This window comes from Neophocaena asiaeorientalis, unplaced genomic scaffold (assembly GCF_003031525.2).
Source record: "Neophocaena asiaeorientalis asiaeorientalis breed wild unplaced genomic scaffold, Neophocaena_asiaeorientalis_V1.1 scaffold308, whole genome shotgun sequence".
NCBI lineage: Eukaryota > Metazoa > Chordata > Mammalia > Artiodactyla > Phocoenidae > Neophocaena > Neophocaena asiaeorientalis.
The window spans coordinates 2,932,042-2,950,438 of NW_020172768.1; the positions used below are offsets into that span (position 1 = coordinate 2,932,042).

General features: G+C 54.5%; 2 protein-coding genes across 7 annotated transcripts in view; both read left to right on the forward strand.

Moving 5' to 3' along the window:
• The window catches only part of ST3GAL4 (ST3 beta-galactoside alpha-2,3-sialyltransferase 4), a 46,801-nt gene extending 28,425 nt beyond the window's left edge, over positions 1–18,376 (forward strand). For 2 of the 5 annotated variants that reach the window (XM_024740824.1, XM_024740822.1), the window contains exons 2-11: positions 2,883–2,955; positions 3,229–3,313; positions 3,733–3,813; positions 4,010–4,107; positions 4,285–4,345; positions 4,786–4,881; positions 4,984–5,173; positions 5,842–5,985; positions 11,060–11,203; positions 11,456–18,376. In XM_024740824.1, the coding sequence (XP_024596592.1) occupies positions 2,940–2,955; positions 3,229–3,313; positions 3,733–3,813; positions 4,010–4,107; positions 4,285–4,345; positions 4,786–4,881; positions 4,984–5,173; positions 5,842–5,985; positions 11,060–11,203; positions 11,456–11,542 (1,002 nt within the window). In that variant the 5' untranslated portion in view covers positions 2,883–2,939 and the 3' untranslated portion in view covers positions 11,543–18,376. Of the gene's footprint in view, positions 1–2,882; positions 2,956–3,204; positions 3,314–3,732; positions 3,814–4,009; positions 4,108–4,284; positions 4,346–4,785; positions 4,882–4,983; positions 5,174–5,841; positions 5,986–11,059; positions 11,204–11,455 lie in introns of all 5 variants that reach the window. The other 3 variants (XM_024740821.1, XM_024740820.1, XM_024740823.1) reach the window with 3 other exon arrangements.
• Positions 6,669–10,808, forward strand: LOC112396873 (CMP-N-acetylneuraminate-beta-galactosamide-alpha-2,3-sialyltransferase 4-like). 2 transcript variants are annotated; one of them, XM_024740825.1, is made up of 3 exons: positions 6,669–6,928; positions 7,597–7,740; positions 8,675–8,799. In XM_024740825.1, the coding sequence occupies exons 1-3, from the start codon at positions 6,794–6,796 to the stop codon at positions 8,714–8,716; spliced, it is 321 nt and encodes a 106-aa protein (XP_024596593.1). In that variant the 5' UTR covers positions 6,669–6,793; the 3' UTR covers positions 8,717–8,799. The 2 variants fall into 2 exon arrangements, with proteins under 2 accessions (XP_024596593.1, XP_024596595.1); XM_024740827.1 differs by lacking the exon at positions 8,675–8,799 and adding an exon at positions 10,752–10,808 and having other exon boundaries at positions 6,670–6,928.
• Positions 18,377–18,397: the final 21 nt, after the last annotated feature.

The window sequence follows — 18,397 nt, forward strand, 5'->3', positions numbered from 1 at the left end:
GGGGGGGGTGAGCCGTCCTTTGGGCTGGGGGGGCGGGGGGGGGGGGTGGGTGGGTGGATGACATCCCTGGGGGTCTCTCGGAGCAGACCCCAGGACTAGCCAGTCTGCCTAGCACAAGACCAGCACAGTTTAGGAGGAAAGTGCAGAACTCTACTGGGGAAGAGGTCAAAAAAAGAGTAGTTGTCTTGTTCAGGACCCATCACCTCCGACCACCAAAGTTCTCCTTCACTGAGGACAGCTGAGTCCTTGACTTTCAGTTACTGCACAACACACTCTCTGTAGTGTTCTCCATTTTGGCTGCATGGTGGAATCACCAGAAAGGTGAGCTTTTTTTGTTTGGTTGGTTTTTTACTGGCCAATGCCTGGGCCCCATACCCAACCAATTAAATAAGACTTGGAAAGTGGGGTCTAGATGTCAGTAAATGCCTCCGCTTCTCAGGTGATTGCCTTGTGCCCCGAGTGCCGTGACCTACTGTTACAGGGAGGTGGAGTACGCTGGGCTGAATCCTGATCAGAAAGGACTGAGAGCACGGAGGGTGGGAGAGGATGCAGTTCATAATGTAAAGAATGTGAGAGCCTGAAGGATCTTGTTTAGAGCTCTGCAGCTCTCAGTGCGGTCCCAGCCTAGCAGCAGGGCACCACCTGGGAGCCGGTTAGAATGTTGGACCCACGACACCCACTGAATCAGAACGTACACATCAAAGATTGAGAACCGTGCTTTCGCCATTATCCGGACCAGTGGTTCTCAGCCTTGGCTGGGTTAGAATCGCCCCTGGGTGCTTGAATACATTCCAGTGCCAGGCCAGACCACTTAAGTCAGAATTTCCAGTTATGGGACCCAGATACTGCGATCCTCCTGTTCAGCCAAGGTCAAGGACGTCCATCTTGATAAGCGCATCTCAAGCTTGAGTGTCCATGTGAGTCATCAGGGGATCTTACGCAAACGCAGTTTCTGATTTGTGCCTCTGGAGGGGCCTGGGATTATACATTTCTAGTAAGGTCCCTGGTGAGGCTCAGGCTGCAGGTCTGGTAAATATATTTGAGTCACAAGCATTTATTAGGCCAAATTCCCAGTTTTACAGCTGAAGTAACTGAGGGTCAGAGAGGGAAAAGTGACTCCCCCAAGATAACCCAACATGTTATTCATTCAATACTTGCTGAGCGCTGGCTGTGTGTCAGGCAGTGTGCTACATGCTGGGGCTCGAGCTGGGAATAAGACAGACCCGATTCCTACCCTCACAGGGCTTATGTGCAGTGGGGGAGACAGACAGAGAGCAAGTAACTAAACGAATCACAGATCGGGAGAAGCGTGTGAAGGGGATAACGTGGTAGGGCGTGACTTGGCAGTTGTTGTGGGTAGGTCGGGGGGGCAGGCCACCCTCAGAAAAGCAGTAGGTCTTGACTTTCACTGGGGTCTGCTGATTACAACTCTAGAGCTCTTCTTTACTGGACAGGACCAGCCCCCATCCCCACTGGGATTCAGAGATGGGCCCTCCTGACCCTGCTGAAAACATCTGGCTCTGGTCCCCACCCCTATCCCTTTCCCCCACCCGGCTTTCTCTTTCCCTCAACACTCTCATTCTTGGGTATTTGCGGACTCAGGGTGGAGCCAGGGGAGTGCCCCTGGGAGCAAAGCATCGATTCCATAACAGGACAGTGTTATGGAGGATAATCGATTTATGATTTCTAACCCAAACCAGACCTCGTCCAGATGCGGTCCCCCACCATTGAGAAATAATTTGAGATTTTTCATTTCTCCCCCAAAGAGCACGAACACTAGGGCTTCCCTCCCTTTACTGATCCTTCAAAAGAATCACGTGGGCAGCTTGTGAAAATGCCCATCCCGGGTCCCACCCCAGCTGGCTGAAGCTATCCCAGGAAAGGGCTCTGGAATCTGTGTTTAGTATGTGGCCCATCTGATTCCTACAACCCAGATCATTGGGGAGGATGTCAGGGAGAGAAGAAACTGGCGCTCTGCGCGCATCCCGTGCCTCTTTGTGTGGCTGTGAAAGCTGCAGAAATTTCTTCCCGGTGACTCAGAAGCATGGTCCTTGGCTGGCTTTGCGACTGGAGGGGCCTCGCTGTTTATGTGCATGTAGCAACTCACCCCTCCCACAGCCCTGTCCTTACCTTGCCAGCCTCTGCCCTTACCTGAAAGGGTCTCCTTTCTCTCCTCTGACCAACCAGACCCTTCTCACTCTCCGTGCTCCTATTCAAACAGCCTGCCTCTGTTGAGTTTCCCCCATGTACCTGGTGGTGAGGGCTTGGACACTGTTTGTACTCAGCCAGAGTCTAGAAGGGCTGCAAGAGAACTTGTGGACCATCTGATGGTCGCACAGTCACCCCAGGGCCTGGCCCGAGCAGATCTGTTCGGGTGGAATAGTGAGAGATTGATGATAGAGGCGTGGACGGTGGCCAGAACCAAGGGAATGCCTTGGATGTGGAGAAAAGATAAACTTCAGTTGTGTAAAATGTGAATCACGCCCTTGTACAGTTAGCTTAACTTTCATGTAGAAAATGGGTGGAGGTACATCTGTTTCCTGGAGCTGACCCTTCCGAGGTCCAAGTGAGGGATAGGACACAGTGGGGGGAACCATGCCGGGGAAGCTGTGGTAGGCTGGCCTGGCCTGGGACGGAATTCGTGAAGGGTGGGACTTGGTTTCCCTCTCTGGGGCGTAGGCCCCACCTGGACCGCTGATGCTGCCTTTGAGGGGTTAGGGAGATGCCCAGGGTGAGGAGGGCCACTCCCTGGATGGCCGCCCTGGAAGCAGCTTGGTGTTTTCTGGAGGCAGGAAGAGGCAGGCTGTGGGTGTGCCCTGCTCCAGTGTCTAGGCGAGAGTGTTTGTGGTGCTGACCAGACACCTGTGACTCCTGCCTCCTAGGTGGCCCGAGGCAGCCGGGATGACAGCTCTCCCCAGGAACCCTGGCACCTGAGAAACATGATCAGCAAGTCCCGTGAGTATTCTCCAGGAGCTCCCCAGCCTGCGGGGCGGGCTCCCCAGAAGCAGGGGGTTGGGGAGGGACCGACACGGAGCCAGGGGCCCCTGTCTTCATCCTGAAGGACGGCAGAGACACTCGGGTCCAAACCCTGAGCCGGAGAACTAGGGCCAGGCGAGGGCCTGCTGGGAGCCGGCCTTGCAGGGGCCCCAGCTGAGGCAGCTGAGAAGGTGGCCTGGGGCTGTGCCTCCCTGTTTCTGCTTCCAGCTCTTCCGTGCGTTCGCCCTGCAGGCTGGAAACTCCTGGCCACACTGGCTCTGGTCCTGGTCGTCATGGTATGGTACTCCATCTCCCGAGAAGACAGGTACATTGAGCTGTGAGTCCACCTTTCATGTCCTTCCGTGGGTTCTTCTTGGGAACCGGGCTCAGGGATGGAGCGTCATGAGGTGGGGACCTAGTCGGGGGACAGGAGGGTTCAGAGAGCCAGGGCATGACCTCTCCCATACACTACTAGCCCAGAATCCTCTGTGAGGGGAGTTGGTGGGTTTTGGGGGGTAGGACCTGGGATGACTCCCCGGGGTCCTCACCCAGGGAGTTCAGGAGAACAAAGAACTGGCTTTGCAATGATTTGGTTTCAAAGTGGGACTTGGGCTGACACCGTTGCAGCCGGAGAGTCGCTCTCCAGGGCCTTGGGGCCGACGTGCCCTGGGAGGAGGTGGAGGCTGCCTGGAAAGCTGGCCCCCAGGCCCGGGAGGTCTGACTGGAGCGCCTGCCTCTCTCCTTTTCTGTCTCCAGCTTTTATTTTCCCATCCCAGGGAAGAAGGAGCCATGCCTCCAGGGTGAGGCGGAGAGGATAGCCTCCAAGCTCTTTGGCAAGTACGTGAGGATGCGGGGTGGGCCTGGGTGCCGGCTAGATGGAGGGAACCGTGCTGGTGGACGTGGGCCACGGGCAGCCTGTGAGGGAGGGAGAGGCCTTGGTGTGTATACGTGATGTGAGTCAGGGGTCTGACCCAGTTTCTGGCACGAAGATTAATCTCTTTCTCATCCCCACCCTGCCTTCACCTCGGCGCAGCTACTCCCGAGAACAGCCCGTCTTTCTGCAGCTTAAGGATTATTTCTGGGTCAAGACGCCATCTGCCTACGAGCTGCCCTACGGGACCAAGGGGAGTGGTAAGTATCCGCCTGGTCAGGTGGGAACGGTGGCTTCACCTTGGCCACACAGCTTCTCGTTTTCTGCTGTCCGTGGTCCCAGCGCCCAGGTTCTCAGCCAGGCCTAGATCCTGGGGGCAGGGCAGGGAGGGTTGGCAGCCTTTGGAGATCAGCCCCTTCGTTGCGGTTCTTTTGTAGAAGACCTACTGCTTCGGGTGCTGGCCGTCACCAGCTACTCCATTCCAGAGAGCATCCAGAGGTGAGGAGACCCTCCTTCCTGCCCCAGTGTGAAACAGTCGTGGTCCAGCACCTCCCAGTGAGCCTGCCTGTCTCCAGGGGAGGCGGGCGTGCCAGTCCCCATGGTAGCTGAGCCTGGGTATCAGGCTGCTGGAGTGGGCAGAGGCTGCTGGGGGTATTGCCGTGGTAACAGGCAGGCCTGGGCAGCAGTCGGGGCCTCCGAAATGGGGTTTCTTCTTGGTACTCCCCAGGCACCTTCCCTCCTCCTCTCTCTCTTCCGTGCTCTGTTCAGTTTCCTCCCCCTTGAAAGCCCAGGGCTGCAGGCTCGGCATGACCGGAAGCAGGACTCCTTGGAGATGCCTGGTCCATGGGGGCCAGGGGCTGAGGGGCTGAGGGGGCCTGGGCAGACCGGGGCAGGAGCAGGGGCTCCTTCTGGGTCTTACCACCCTGTTCCCGGGGCAGCCTCAAGTGCCGCCGCTGCGTGGTGGTGGGGAACGGGCACCGGCTGCGCAACAGCTCGCTGGGAGAGGCCATCAACAAGTACGACGTGGTCATCAGGTCTGTATGAGCGTCTTCTGTAACAGGTCTTCTGTTTGGGGGCGATGGTAAACAGACCCAGTGGGATTCTAGGTGACGGGCATCCTCCTCCCTGCCGCCCAGGTTAAACAGCGCACCGGTGGCTGGCTACGAGCATGACGTGGGCTCCAAGACCACCATGCGTCTCTTCTACCCTGAATCCGCCCACTTCAACCCCAAAGTGGAGGACAACCCTGACACACTCCTTGTCATGGTGGCTTTCAAGGCCATGGACTTCCACTGGATTGAGAGCATCCTGAGTGATAAGAAGCGCGTAAGCGGAGAGACTGGCGGGGGCGAGGTCGCAGCCTGGGGATGGGGACGCCGCCCGGGTCAGGCCCTGCCGCTCCATCCCGTGTGCCCACGGTCCTCAGGAGCCAGTACGGGGAAGTGTTCTACTGCAGGGGTCAGACAGCAGCAGCGAAGGGCACCCTAAGCTCGAGGCTGCTTGGGACAGAGAAGCTGCCAAAATATGTTTGCCGGTGAGAAGCTTGGCAGCAGAGGGACCAGTTGGTAGTCATCTCCAGGTGGAGGCACTTAGAACAGTCGAGATCTCTGTCCTAGGTGGACTCCAGAAAGTCCGCTCTGTCTCTTTGCCATCCAGTTGACAGCTGAACTGTCCGACTGTCCATTTTTTGCCACGTGTTCAGCTGGCCCCTTCTACCTACATGGCTATACTTGGAAGCGGGCAATGGTTGGAGCCCATACTCTACACACCATGTCACCTGGCCTCCCCTGGGGGGTGCCCCACTCCGCTCTCTCCCTCCTCCTCTCTTCTGGTCTCCTCTCCCACCTCTGGTGTAGGCCTCCGCGTCCCTCCCGTCACCCCGCACTCCCGAGGGCCTGTGCCATCAACACAGGGGCCCCGTCCCCTGGAGAAGCCCCTCCCCACCTCCCCGTTTCAACCCACTGGCTCTCTCCCTCCCAACCCCACCCGCCTAGGTGCGAAAGGGCTTCTGGAAACAGCCTCCCCTCATCTGGGACGTCAACCCCAAACAGATTCGGATTCTCAACCCCTTCTTCATGGAGATTGCAGCTGACAAACTGCTGGGCCTGCCGATACAGCAGCCATACAAGATTAAGCAGGTGATGATGGGCTGCAGACGGCCGGGAAGCCAGAGGGTTGGGGTTCTCTGTGGGAAGTAGGAGGGACTTCCTAGAGGCTCCAGAAGGCCAGGGAGGACCCCAGGCAAGGGGAAAACAATAGCAGAGACGGCAGCACACGGCCCCCAGGCACACACCTGTAATCAGAGGCAGGTATTCCGGCTTTTACAGCAAGGGAGGGCACACACTCTTGAGATGCTCGGGGGCATCTCCAAAATGGGGAGTCAGGGAAGGGTATTTTTAGGGCTTGGGGGCTAGAGGAAGAGGATGCCTTTGGCAGGCGCTGATCAGAATCTGTACACTGGGGATTTGCTGGGACAGTCAGTAGTCTTCTTTTGGGCCGCGGGCCGCACGGCTTGTGGGATTTTAGTTCCCCGACCAGGGATTGAACACGCACCCCTGGCAGTAAAAGCGTGGAGTCCTGGGCTTCCCTGGTGGCGCAGTGATTGAGAGTCCGTCTGCTGATGCAGGGGACGTGGGTTCGTGCCCCGGTCCGGGAGGATCCCACATGCCGCGGGGCGGCTGGGCCCGTGAGCCATGGCCGCTGAGCCTGCGCGTCCAGAGCCTGTGCTCCGTGACGGGAGAGGCCACAACAGTGAGAGGCCCTCGTACCGCAAAACAACAAATCATCAGGTCTGTATGAGCGTCTTCTGTAACAGGTCTTCTGTTTGGGGGCGATGGTAAACAGACCCAGTGGGATTCTAGGTGACGGGCATCCTCCTCCCTGCCGCCCAGGTTAAACAGCGCACCGGTGGCTGGCTACGAGCATGACGTGGGCTCCAAGACCACCATGCGTCTCTTCTACCCTGAATCCGCCCACTTCAACCCCAAAGTGGAGGACAACCCTGACACACTCCTTGTCATGGTGGCTTTCAAGGCCATGGACTTCCACTGGATTGAGAGCATCCTGAGTGATAAGAAGCGCGTAAGCGGAGAGACTGGCGGGGGCGAGGTCGCAGCCTGGGGATGGGGACGCCGCCCGGGTCAGGCCCTGCCGCTCCATCCCGTGTGCCCACGGTCCTCAGGAGCCAGTACGGGGAAGTGTTCTACTGCAGGGGTCAGACAGCAGCAGCGAAGGGCACCCTAAGCTCGAGGCTGCTTGGGACAGAGAAGCTGCCAAAATATGTTTGCCGGTGAGAAGCTTGGCAGCAGAGGGACCAGTTGGTAGTCATCTCCAGGTGGAGGCACTTAGAACAGTCGAGATCTCTGTCCTAGGTGGACTCCAGAAAGTCCGCTCTGTCTCTTTGCCATCCAGTTGACAGCTGAACTGTCCGACTGTCCATTTTTTGCCACGTGTTCAGCTGGCCCCTTCTACCTACATGGCTATACTTGGAAGCGGGCAATGGTTGGAGCCCATACTCTACACACCATGTCACCTGGCCTCCCCTGGGGGGTGCCCCACTCCGCTCTCTCCCTCCTCCTCTCTTCTGGTCTCCTCTCCCACCTCTGGTGTAGGCCTCCGCGTCCCTCCCGTCACCCCGCACTCCCGAGGGCCTGTGCCATCAACACAGGGGCCCCGTCCCCTGGAGAAGCCCCTCCCCACCTCCCCGTTTCAACCCACTGGCTCTCTCCCTCCCAACCCCACCCGCCTAGGTGCGAAAGGGCTTCTGGAAACAGCCTCCCCTCATCTGGGACGTCAACCCCAAACAGATTCGGATTCTCAACCCCTTCTTCATGGAGATTGCAGCTGACAAACTGCTGGGCCTGCCGATACAGCAGCCATACAAGATTAAGCAGGTGATGATGGGCTGCAGACGGCCGGGAAGCCAGAGGGTTGGGGTTCTCTGTGGGAAGTAGGAGGGACTTCCTAGAGGCTCCAGAAGGCCAGGGAGGACCCCAGGCAAGGGGAAAACAATAGCAGAGACGGCAGCACACGGCCCCCAGGCACACACCTGTAATCAGAGGCAGGTATTCCGGCTTTTACAGCAAGGGAGGGCACACACTCTTGAGATGCTCGGGGGCATCTCCAAAATGGGGAGTCAGGGAAGGGTATTTTTAGGGCTTGGGGGCTAGAGGAAGAGGATGCCTTTGGCAGGCGCTGATCAGAATCTGTACACTGGGGATTTGCTGGGACAGTCAGTAGTCTTCTTTTGGGCCGCGGGCCGCACGGCTTGTGGGATTTTAGTTCCCCGACCAGGGATTGAACACGCACCCCCGGCAGTAAAAGCGTGGAGTCCTGGGTTTCCCTGGTGGCGCAGTGATTGAGAGTCCGTCTGCTGATGCAGGGGACGTGGGTTCGTGCCCCGGTCCGGGAGGATCCCACATGCCGCGGGGCGGCTGGGCCCGTGAGCCATGGCCGCTGAGCCTGCGCGTCCAGAGCCTGTGCTCCGTGACGGGAGAGGCCACAACAGTGAAAGGCCCTCGTACCGCAAAAAAAAAAAAAAAAAGAAGTAATGATCACACATAGACAGGACTCACGGTGCTACCTGCTGTATGGCCTTGGGCCAGTCAGCCACTCAGAGCCTTGGTTTTCTTATCTGTGGGGTGGGGAAAATAGGAGTACTGACCTTTTAAAGCCATTCTAGAATTTAAAAAGATAATTATGTAATGTGCTTATCACGGAGACTGGCACACCGTGAATGCTCGATAAATAGTTGCCAAGTTTTGAATAAACGATTTTATTCTTTCTTTTCTTTTTTTCGGCCGTGCTGCATGGCTTGCGGGATCTCAGTTCCCTAACCAGGCAGGGATCGAACCTGGGCCACGGCAGTGAAAGACCGGAATCCTAACCACTTGGCCACCAGGGAGCTCCCCACGATTGTATTCTTTACTGAATATCTACTACGGTTCAGCTTCCTATGTTGAATGCCTGCTTTTGTGACTGCTCAGCACCTGGCCCCAAGTTTGCATGCATGGGGAATAAGACATGCCCTCTGCCCTAAGGAAACTCAGTCTAGCGGAATAGATGTGCAGGATGCAGCCTGGGATCAAGGGTTGTTCCGAGTGCTGCGGGGTCTCAGAGGAGGGGCGGAACTCTGCTTGGGGCTGTCTGGAGGTGGTGCCACCGGAAGAGGTGGTACTGGAGCTGGGCCCTAAGGGGTCGTGGGGCCCATCAAGCAGAGAATTGGAGAAAGGTATTTCATTTGGCAAAAGACCACACAGCGCCCCTGGCACTGAGTTCTAGTGCACATGGAGTCGGGTGGGGGGCGGCAAAGAGGAGTTTTCTGGCCCTGGTGGCAGACGGTGAAGGCTAGAGAGGGAAGCCGGAGATTAGGACCAGAACCCAGCTCCTGGCAGGAGGAAGAGGGAGAGGAAGGGATGAACTTGAGTTTCCTGTCGCTGCCTAACAGATGACCACAGTTTAGAGGCTTAAAACAACACCCACGTATTTGGCTTATAGTTTTGGAGGTCAGACGTCCGGTACAGCATGGCTGGGTTCTCTGCGTAGGGTATACAAGGCTGAAATCAAGTTGGCAGCTGGGCTGCGTTCTTGTCTGGAGGCTCGGGGGGGTGAAATTTGCTTCCAAGTTCATTCTTGTTGTTGGAAGAATTTGCTTCCTTGTGGTTGCAGGACCGAGGTCCCCATTTCCTGGCTGGTTTTCCCCCTAGGGGTGGTACCCTCAGCACGTAAGAGCTGCCTGCATACCTTGCTGTCTGGCCCCCTCCATCTTCAGGCCAGCAACGCATGATGAGCTCTCTTGTGCTTCACACCTCGCACTTCCTCCACTGCTGATCTCTAGACCCGGATATAAGAGCTCATGAGATCAGGTCAAGCCCACCAGGACTGTGTATTTTACAGTCCACTGGGCCACATTAAGCAATACCATACAATGTAGTAGATCTCGTCGTATTCGTAGGTTACACGCACTCTCAAGGGCGAGGGGTCATTGGGCTTCATCTTAGAATCCTTCTGCTACAGCATTTCTTTTAAGGTGAAATTGAGAGATTTGTGACAATTCTAGGTTTCCAGCACAACTAGGTGGACGGTAGTGTGTTTAACAATTACAGGAATACACGGGGAGAGAAGAGTTTGCTAGAAGGTGACACATGTGTGGTTTGGCAGAGGTCTGAACCGGATGAGATAACACAGTGGCGGTGAAAGCAACAGGGCTGAACTGGAAGGCTGGGGCAGGCGGTGACATGAAAAGATAGGAGAGCTCAGAAAGGGAAGCTGGGGAACACCTGGCCTTAGGGGATCTGACAAGGTCTGGGGAGTGGAAGGCAGGTCATCCCTGCTGAGGAAGGCGGTTTGTGAGGTTAGAATATCAGGTGGCCCGTCCCCGTGGATGGCTCAGGGGTGGAGAAAGTGAGGTCCTCACAGCAGCCCATACGGTAGGGGGTGGGGGAGGTACTGCTGTCCCCACTTTATAGGAGGGAGAGCCCACCCTCATGAAGGGCACGCAGCCCAGAAATGTGAGAGCCTCGGGGCTTCCAGGAGAGGTGAGTTTCTCCAAGACGGAGAGCAGAACCTTTCCACTCCTTGAGTGACTTGTTTAATGGTTGTAAGCCTCAGTTCCCCATCTGGAAAATGGGGCTAATAATACCATGTACCTCAAAGTGTTTTTGTGAGGACTGGATGAGGTGACATATGGGATGAAATACTTAGCATAGTGTCTGGCACATAGCAGGTGCTCCGAAAATCGTAGATGTTATTATTACTATCATTTTTGTCATCTTGATTGCCATCATCATCCCCAAAGCCCAAACCCTCCCCAGACGTGTTGAGCTATAGTAGGCAGTATGGTAGCCACGAGCCACATGTGGCTTTTTTTTTTTTGGTTTTTGTGGCTGCAATGCACGGCTTGCAGGATCTTCGTTCATCGACCAGGGATCAAACCTGAGCCGTCGGCAGTGAGAACACGGAGTCCTGACCACTGGACCACCAGGGAATTCCCCACATGTGGCTATTTAAATTTAAATTTTAATTAAAATTGAATAAAATAAAAAGTTCAGTTTCTTAGCTGCATGAGCCCCGTATGGCTCGTGGCTGCCATACAGGACAGCACAGATGCAGAACATTTCCATGATACTAGAAGGTTCTGTTGCAGAACGCTGGCCTAGAGGTGCTGAAAGAAGCAGGCTCCCTCTAATACCTTCCCCACGCTTTGTCCCTCAGAAGCCCACCACAGGGCTGTTGGCCATCACCCTGGCCCTCCACCTCTGTGACCTGGTGCATATTGCTGGCTTTGGCTACCCAGACGCCCACCACAAAAAGCAGTCCATTCACTACTATGAGTATATCACACTCAAGTCCATGGTGGTAAGTGGTCCCTGCTGGTGAACTGGGGACACTGAGGGAGTGAGGGTGGTCCCAGAGATGGCTCACCGAGAGGTCACACAGAGAGTCAGAACTAGAACCAAGGCATCTGGACTCCCAGGCCAGCGTCCCCTGTATTCTGTCTTCCTTCCGAGAGCCGGCGTGGGGAATGGAGCTCCCGGGGTGTGGGCTTACGGGGAGGGCCAGGTAGCTGCCTAGGAGTTCCTCAGTTGGCTTCCTTGGCTGTCTCCACAGTGGTCAGGCCACAATGTCTCCCAAGAGGCCCTGGCCATCAAGCGGATGCTGGAAATCGGAGCCGTCAAGAACCTCACGTACTTCTGACTGGGCAGGAGCTGTACCCATCCGTCTGCTCACCCTGCTGAGTGCCCCCATCCATGGCTATGGGGGGTGCCTGGTGCCAGCTTGGACTCACCCTCCCCTGTGTGGGTAGGAGGAGGCCAGGTCTGAGACGAGGCTGTGTCCCTGGCGGCTCCGGTGGAGGCCAGATCGAGTCAGGGTGGCGGCCCTGAGGCAGCAGGAGCCCTGCCAGGCACGGGGCTTGTTGCTGTGGCATCCCCTCTCTGCCAGCGCCAGGAGATTATTTAACGGGCTATTTAATTAAGGGGTAGGAACATGCTGTGGGCTGGCCCCATGGCATCCAGAGAAGGGGGCATATTACAGTGTTCTGCTCCCTTTTTACACAAAAGTGATGGACCCACTACGGCCTAGACCCAGAGCAGGCCTCCCAGGAGGGCGAGGCGTCTGGAGCGGGCGGTGCCCTCTAGAGAAGGGCTGCTCCCTCCCAGCGGGCATGGGAAGAGCACTGGCACAGGGCTTCTGTGGAGGAGAGGACCTAAAAGGGGTTTCAGACTTATTAAACTATTTTTCCTAAAACAGAAGCAGCTGTGATACCCTGTGTCCTGTCAGAGTAAAGAAGACACGGCTGCGTAGTGGGCCACAGCAGTGGGTCCCTCTCCCGGCAGTGGACAGGCTTGTTAAAGACCCACTGAGACCCAGGGTGGGCCAGGGTCATTGAGGAAATAATCATTTACTGAGTGCAGTGCTTGGTGGTCGTGCTTTGTCACCCTGGCGTAGCAGGCGGGCAAGTGGTGCTCCGAGCAGCCCTGTCTGCTGGACACCGAGCCTGGCATCTGCATCCTGGTTTACTTTCCAGAGGTAGGGAGGGGCAGGAGGATGCCAGGGTGGGGTGCCAGCACCCTCTTCCACCTCCCTTCCTCTCCCTCACCAGCCTCTTTTCCAAAATCTCATTCTGGGAGGTGTGTGTTTGAGGACAGGGGTGGAGACACACAAAGAAAGCCAAGTTTCCCTTCTCAGATTAAGTGGGAATCATGAAATGGAGTGTACAGAAAGTCCTGCCGGTGGCCCCGGCAGCCGGAATTGGGATGGGCGGGGCATGGGGGGCGTCTGAGGGCTTGGCAAGGCCTGTCAGCCAGTCGCCGAGCCACAGGATGAAATGCTTTTGCCATCCCCCAGTCTCTAGAATTGAGAGAGCCCTGCTGTTTGCCTGTCTCTACCCTTGCTTTGTTTCTCATCTCCCCAGGTCCTGCTTAGCTGCCAAGTGGGCTTCCTGCCACTCTCACAGCTGTTCCTTTACATCTGGAGCCAGGAGGGAGAGCTGGACCTCCCCCAGAGGGAAAGGGACTCACAGCTGTGTTCCTGGCTTTCTTGGAAAGAGTTGAGGCCTTGAGGTTTTGAGACAGCAAGGCTAGGACAGGACAGATAAAGAGGGGCAGAGATTTGGGAGCAACAGAGGACCCGTTGCAATGGATGGGCAGAAGCCTGGCAGAACACTTTTGCTAGCTGCTCTCCCCCCAGGGGAGACAGGGAATTCTGAGAGCAAACTGGGCTGCAGCCCCAAGCCCCCTCCCCTCTCCACCACACGGGCCAGCTTCGTCCCCCAGGCTTTGTCCTGGGGGGCCTTGCTGACTCGGACAGGCGTCACAGGCGTGAGTATGTTCGGGGATCTCAGCTCTGCTGATTCCTGATGCTTCTCCAGCTGCTTCTCGTAAGGGTATGCATGGGAGTGTCCAGTTCTCCGTCCAGGCCATTGAAAGTGGCTGTCAGCACGTATGATCCAGCTGGACTGGGGCCACTGCCTGTTACTGAATGTGCCTAAACTCGAGCCAGAATCCAAACTCATACCCCTGCCCCAAACTCCACACACACGCGTGCAGACACAGGAGCGGTTTACATTCTTGCGTGAAGCCTGTGACACCACATGCAGACTAATCACATCCACACGTGAGTGTGTATGGGGAGGGGGTGTATACTCCCCAAACTGACCATTGTTCCCTGGGGGGTGTGCATTCTCCAGGTTGCCCCAATCTAGGTGGATGGAGGCAGCATCACTCAGCTAAGGAGCAGGCAGTGGAGCTATGATGTGGACTTGCTGGATGGGGTTTTTTGGCGGTCTGAGAAAGGAACTTTCATTCTTCAGTTAGCCCGACCGATGTGAATGAACCGCCTGCCAGCCAGCCTGTCTGGTCCTGATTAAACCGTGCCCCGAAAAGGAGACAGGCAGGGAAGCAGGGCACAGCAGAGGGAAGGCACTTGGGTGCAAGCCCACAAATCCGGGTCCTCCACCGGGCTCTGTCACTTAATTCTGGACGACCCTGGGCTGATCACTTCTCCACGTCTCTGCTCCAATTCCTACATCCCTTGAAACAAGAGGGAGGGTCCAGCCAATGAGGACCACCTCTGCCGGAATTATCTGGGCATAATCTAAGAAGGGAGATTCTCGGGTCTTACCCAGGCCGCTGCGGGTACGGCCCAGGAATCTGCAATTCGAACAAGCACCCGCAACCACTGCTTCGGTCGTCTAGACTACAGGATGATCTCACGAACCTCTTCCAACTCAACGGTCTGCGTGTACAGCCCAGCCTAATCCCCGAAGCCCTTGAGCTGCGTTAATTAGGCGCACGCGCGGTTTTCTTCGGCAGGCGGGGGTGGAGGCGGGGGCGCGCATGCGTCGTCCGCGCGGGCGCGGGATTGGCCCCTTCAGAGCGGCGCTCCACCGCGGAGCGCGCGGGAGCCTCCCTGGCAACGGCAACGGCCTGGAAACGGGCCAGGCCCGTTTCGGGCCTGGCAACGGCCGCCGAGGCCTCGCCCGCCTGCCGGGTTTGCAGCGGAGCCGCGGTTTTCCCAGCGGGTGTCTCCCTGGGCTCCTCTGAGCTCCCGCTCGGCCTCGGTCACGTGACTTACGTTGACTTCACCGCAGGGGCGGGGGTGAAACAGAGTAGGACTGGGAGGGAGCGGAGGATATGTGCTCCGTGCAGTGTAGACTGTGAGGTCCATCTCTCTCCTCCACAGAGGCCTGGAGAAGACGCGGGACTCCCAGCGCGACCACCTAGCTGGGCAAGACAGAGTTTAGGTCTTTATCTAGCCCAGGAACACATTGAAATGATATTCTATATTCACATCAAGTGGCGTGTCTTAATTTTGAACACTTCGGGTTTTATTTACACTTTCCGAGGACATGAATACATCCAACTGCCTTACCCCAGAGACTGGCCAGCCTGCGAAAAGTTTGAACTCGGAAGCAGTTCTGTCCGTGAGGCAGTTAGGTGTAAGCGCATACACAACCGTGCTCTGCCACGTAATCTGTAAACTAGTGATGCCTGTCTCACAATGAAGTTTTAAGGATCTAGTGGGAATATGTCTGGAAGAACATTGTGTAGACTGTAAGGTATGACATAAACATTAGATTGGAAAGCTACCTTGCGTAATGGAAAATACCGGAAAGCATATGGAACAACTGAAGTCCATCTGAAGGGCCAAACGTACGCCCAGGTATGGCTAATTACAGAAAAGTCTTTGTCTTCGAGTCACCCACAAGCTAAGGAGAGGAAGGTTAAGACATTGGTGAGAGGACTCAAATGCGGGCTTTGCAGAATCCAACAAAGAACTGTGAGTTCAAACTGCTCTCTGGCAGTGGCTTTCAAGTTGAAGTCAGATGCTCTTAGGGGTTTTTGGAGAAAGGGATTTCTTGGGTGGCATTATCCCGTTTCCATGGCATGCAGCATACCAGGGTAGGTTCCTAAACTAAAGTTGAGAAGTACATCTTCAGGGTTGGTAAGCTCTCCGCTAAACCATCTGACCGTTTTGATGTCTTAATTATAGCTTCAGAAAACTATTTGTTGTTAGTTTTGAGCATTTCCATGGTTTTGTACCAGACGTGGTTCCAGGAAATCTTTCCAACTTAAAAGTTTGAGGAGGGATCTATGTGTGTGTATGTCAGTAGGTATAGCCTGTTTTCCTGTCCAGTTCTTCCTCAGGGACCTTCCCTCTCTTGTTAGAGTTTGTGGAGATCCTGCACCCGGGAAATGAAGCGGGGAGATGAACCTTGGGTCTCATTAAATGTCAGATTTGGGGGGAGCCCTAATGTACTGGAGGGCTCCACCTCTTAAAGTAAAGGGATTGCTGGGAGCAGGTTGGGAAGACCACAGTCCTGTCTAGGAGGGTCAGCACAGAGGATCTGACAAAAGTTTTTAGGGAAAACTGAACTTTGGGAGCCAGATTTCAGGTTCCCGGGGAAGACCAATCGAAAGTGCTGCACCCCTCAACAGAGGCGCTGTTTCCTCTGGAGAATCTTGCAAGACTGGGCGGGTGGAGCTGGCGGAGTGAATGAGAGAAATCACCCCAGGGGAATCGAAGTTGGAATTACTGAACTAAGCTGTTCCAGAACCGTCTGTTATTCTGGGGTTTCCTAAAACACTACTTATGTACATCACCAACTTTAACACTTAAGGAGTGTCTTCACTTGCTTAAAAGTGTGTTTCTCTCCTGAGGAAAAATATCACAAGAGGGCAAGTCCGGTAGGGAGATTCTCTCCAGTTCTGCTCTTTTTCTCTGTAGATTTCTGTTCCACTTGCAGCCCTCCATGGCAAGAGAGCTAGGGAAACTTTTAAATAAAACTCAGGAAATTCTCATCTGAAAATTCTGCTGTAGAAGTCCTGAATCCTTACCTGTATCACTTTATCTCGAATGCCTTCTTCGTTCCGTATTTCTCCCATTGGTGTCATGAATTTGTTTTCTAGTCCTTGGGCAGCAAGGCTGTGGCCCTTTAATTTCTTCACAAAGGTGGTGAAGGTGGTACCTTGAGCTCAGTCCCTTTGACCTTTTCTTTGCCTAGTTGAGGGGAGATGAATCCATTCAGGGGGAATGAATCCCTATATTCAGCTCCTATCCTAAGTAGCACTTTTCCTCTTGCATAATGGGGAGTAGATTTCAGAGAAGGTCTATTTAATAAGACCCCACTTCTCGCTGAGAAGACCTGTTTCCTGAGACTTCACATACCTTGTCTTTGAACATGAATACTTTAGATTCACCACAAAGAAGACAGCTATTAAGGAGCATTATATGAATGTTCTCGTAGCATTCCAAGATATTTCCAAGGGTCATAGATTGAGAAGCAGTGGAAGGAGATTCCTCTGTGTGACCGGGGCTCCCTGATCAGTGAGCTCAAGGGAGGCTTTTGGCCCAAGGTCTGCGGCTGTTCCGGCCCTGTGGGTGGGCCTAGCAGGCTGGTCCAGAGAGGAGCTCTGGGAACATGGAATGGCAGGCAGATATGGGCACCTGGGATGTAGACCAAAACTCAACAATGGATCCTGTGAATGGCATGTGTTCACAGAAGGCCTTTTAAAGATGAGGGCTGGGGTAGGCATGAAACCACAGGGCCTGTGGTCCGAAAGCTTTCAGCGTATGTCCAAGACTTTGCCGATAAAGAGAAGGAGGAGACAGATCCAGGAAGAACAGCAGTTAGAGAGGGAAAGAGTGGGTGGTCCTCTCCCTAAAACACAAATGGATTCATCCAGGAAAACAAATCCTTATTTGTTTTTTCCCAGTTTATGACCTAGTTAGGAAGGTGGAAACATAGCGGGTTGGGGAAAAGATGATTAGAGCCTTACTGGGCGTAAGAAGTAACTGTCAGAGCAAGGGAATGTTTTATCAGTGACTCTCAGAGATCGCTTGTAGTTCCGATGCTGAAGCTGGCCTGTGGTTACAGCTCCTAAAAACAGCTTCCATAAGAGGCTTCTAAAAGGCTTTTTTAAAGGGAAAGTAAACGTCAAGATTTAGTTGAGATGTCATCAGTTTATGTCTAAACATTCATGTTTCTTTAAAGCAGGCACCCCAAGTGGTATTTTAAATAAAAATCTCTATGCAAATTAGGATAGTTTTTATTTAAATATTTATACCTTTATTTTAATAAAGAGTTGATTTTATAGGGAAACTTACTAGAGAAGAGACTAATCACAGGACTCCCCCTCGTCTTTTTTTTTCTGGCGCCATCATAAACAGAGTACAATACCTGGGAAGGGCTGACGGGACTCCTGGAATGTGTACCTGGCGATTTCAGTTCTGATCCCGTAATAGCAAAGGCCATGGTGCCTCGTGTATGCCGCCCCCATATAGAAAGCGAGAAGCGGAATTCCCGTTGGCTCTTTTCTCCTGTTCTGAGAAATCTCCCAAGGGCTGCTTCACATTTGCTGTTATTTCCCCCTGTTCCTCTCTACTCTGGAAGCTCAAAGGCAGCTTCAAGGCCTATTCCTTTAGAACACTGTTTCAGTAGTCTCCATCAGAGACGGATTTGCTGTGGTGCTCTAGTGCTTTGTATGAGACCATTTCCTGTTCCATGAAAGTTGAAGATGTGATGGAAATAACCCTGGCCTTCCCAGACTGATAGTGAGCCCGATAGTCAGAAACTGGGCCCCCATCCAGTGACTTGGAGCCAGTAACGAATTGTAAAGCTATCAGAAAACTGGATCCTGGCCTTGGGAGGGGTGGGGGTGATTTGATACACAGACGAGCTTTCCCAGGGAGTCGTGGTATTTCCAGGTCATTTGGGGACTGGCGGTGGAGGAGGCTAGTCCTGTTTTCCTACTGGAGCTGTGGCCTGTCCTTGCTCAGCCTGCCCCCGAGTGGGTCCCAGCTCATGGCCTTCAGCGTCGGCCGTTTTCATCTTATTCTAGGATGAAAGTGGCCTTGGGTTTGCACTGCAGGATGGAAACATTTCACAGAGGAAATCATATGTTTACATCTCTTGCTGTCACTTGTTAGCTCTGTGACCTTGGGCCGGTCTTCTTTAAGTTCACTCCCTCGTCTGTAAAATGGTAATACTTGGTAGAATTGTGAGAATTAAATGATTACAAACGTGAAGCACTCATTTCAGTTAATTTG

Excerpts from the sequence above, each read along its gene's own strand:
- LOC112396873 (XM_024740825.1), top strand. The coding sequence starts at position 6,794 with ATGCGTCTCTTCTACCCTGAATCCGCCCACTTCAACCCCAAAGTGGAG. Across the intron at positions 6,929-7,596 it reads TCCTGAGTGATAAGAAGCGC|GTGCGAAAGGGCTTCTGGAA; the intron begins GTAAGCGGAGAG and ends CCACCCGCCTAG. Across the intron at positions 7,741-8,674 it reads AGCCATACAAGATTAAGCAG|TTCCCTAACCAGGCAGGGAT; the intron begins GTGATGATGGGC and ends GCGGGATCTCAG.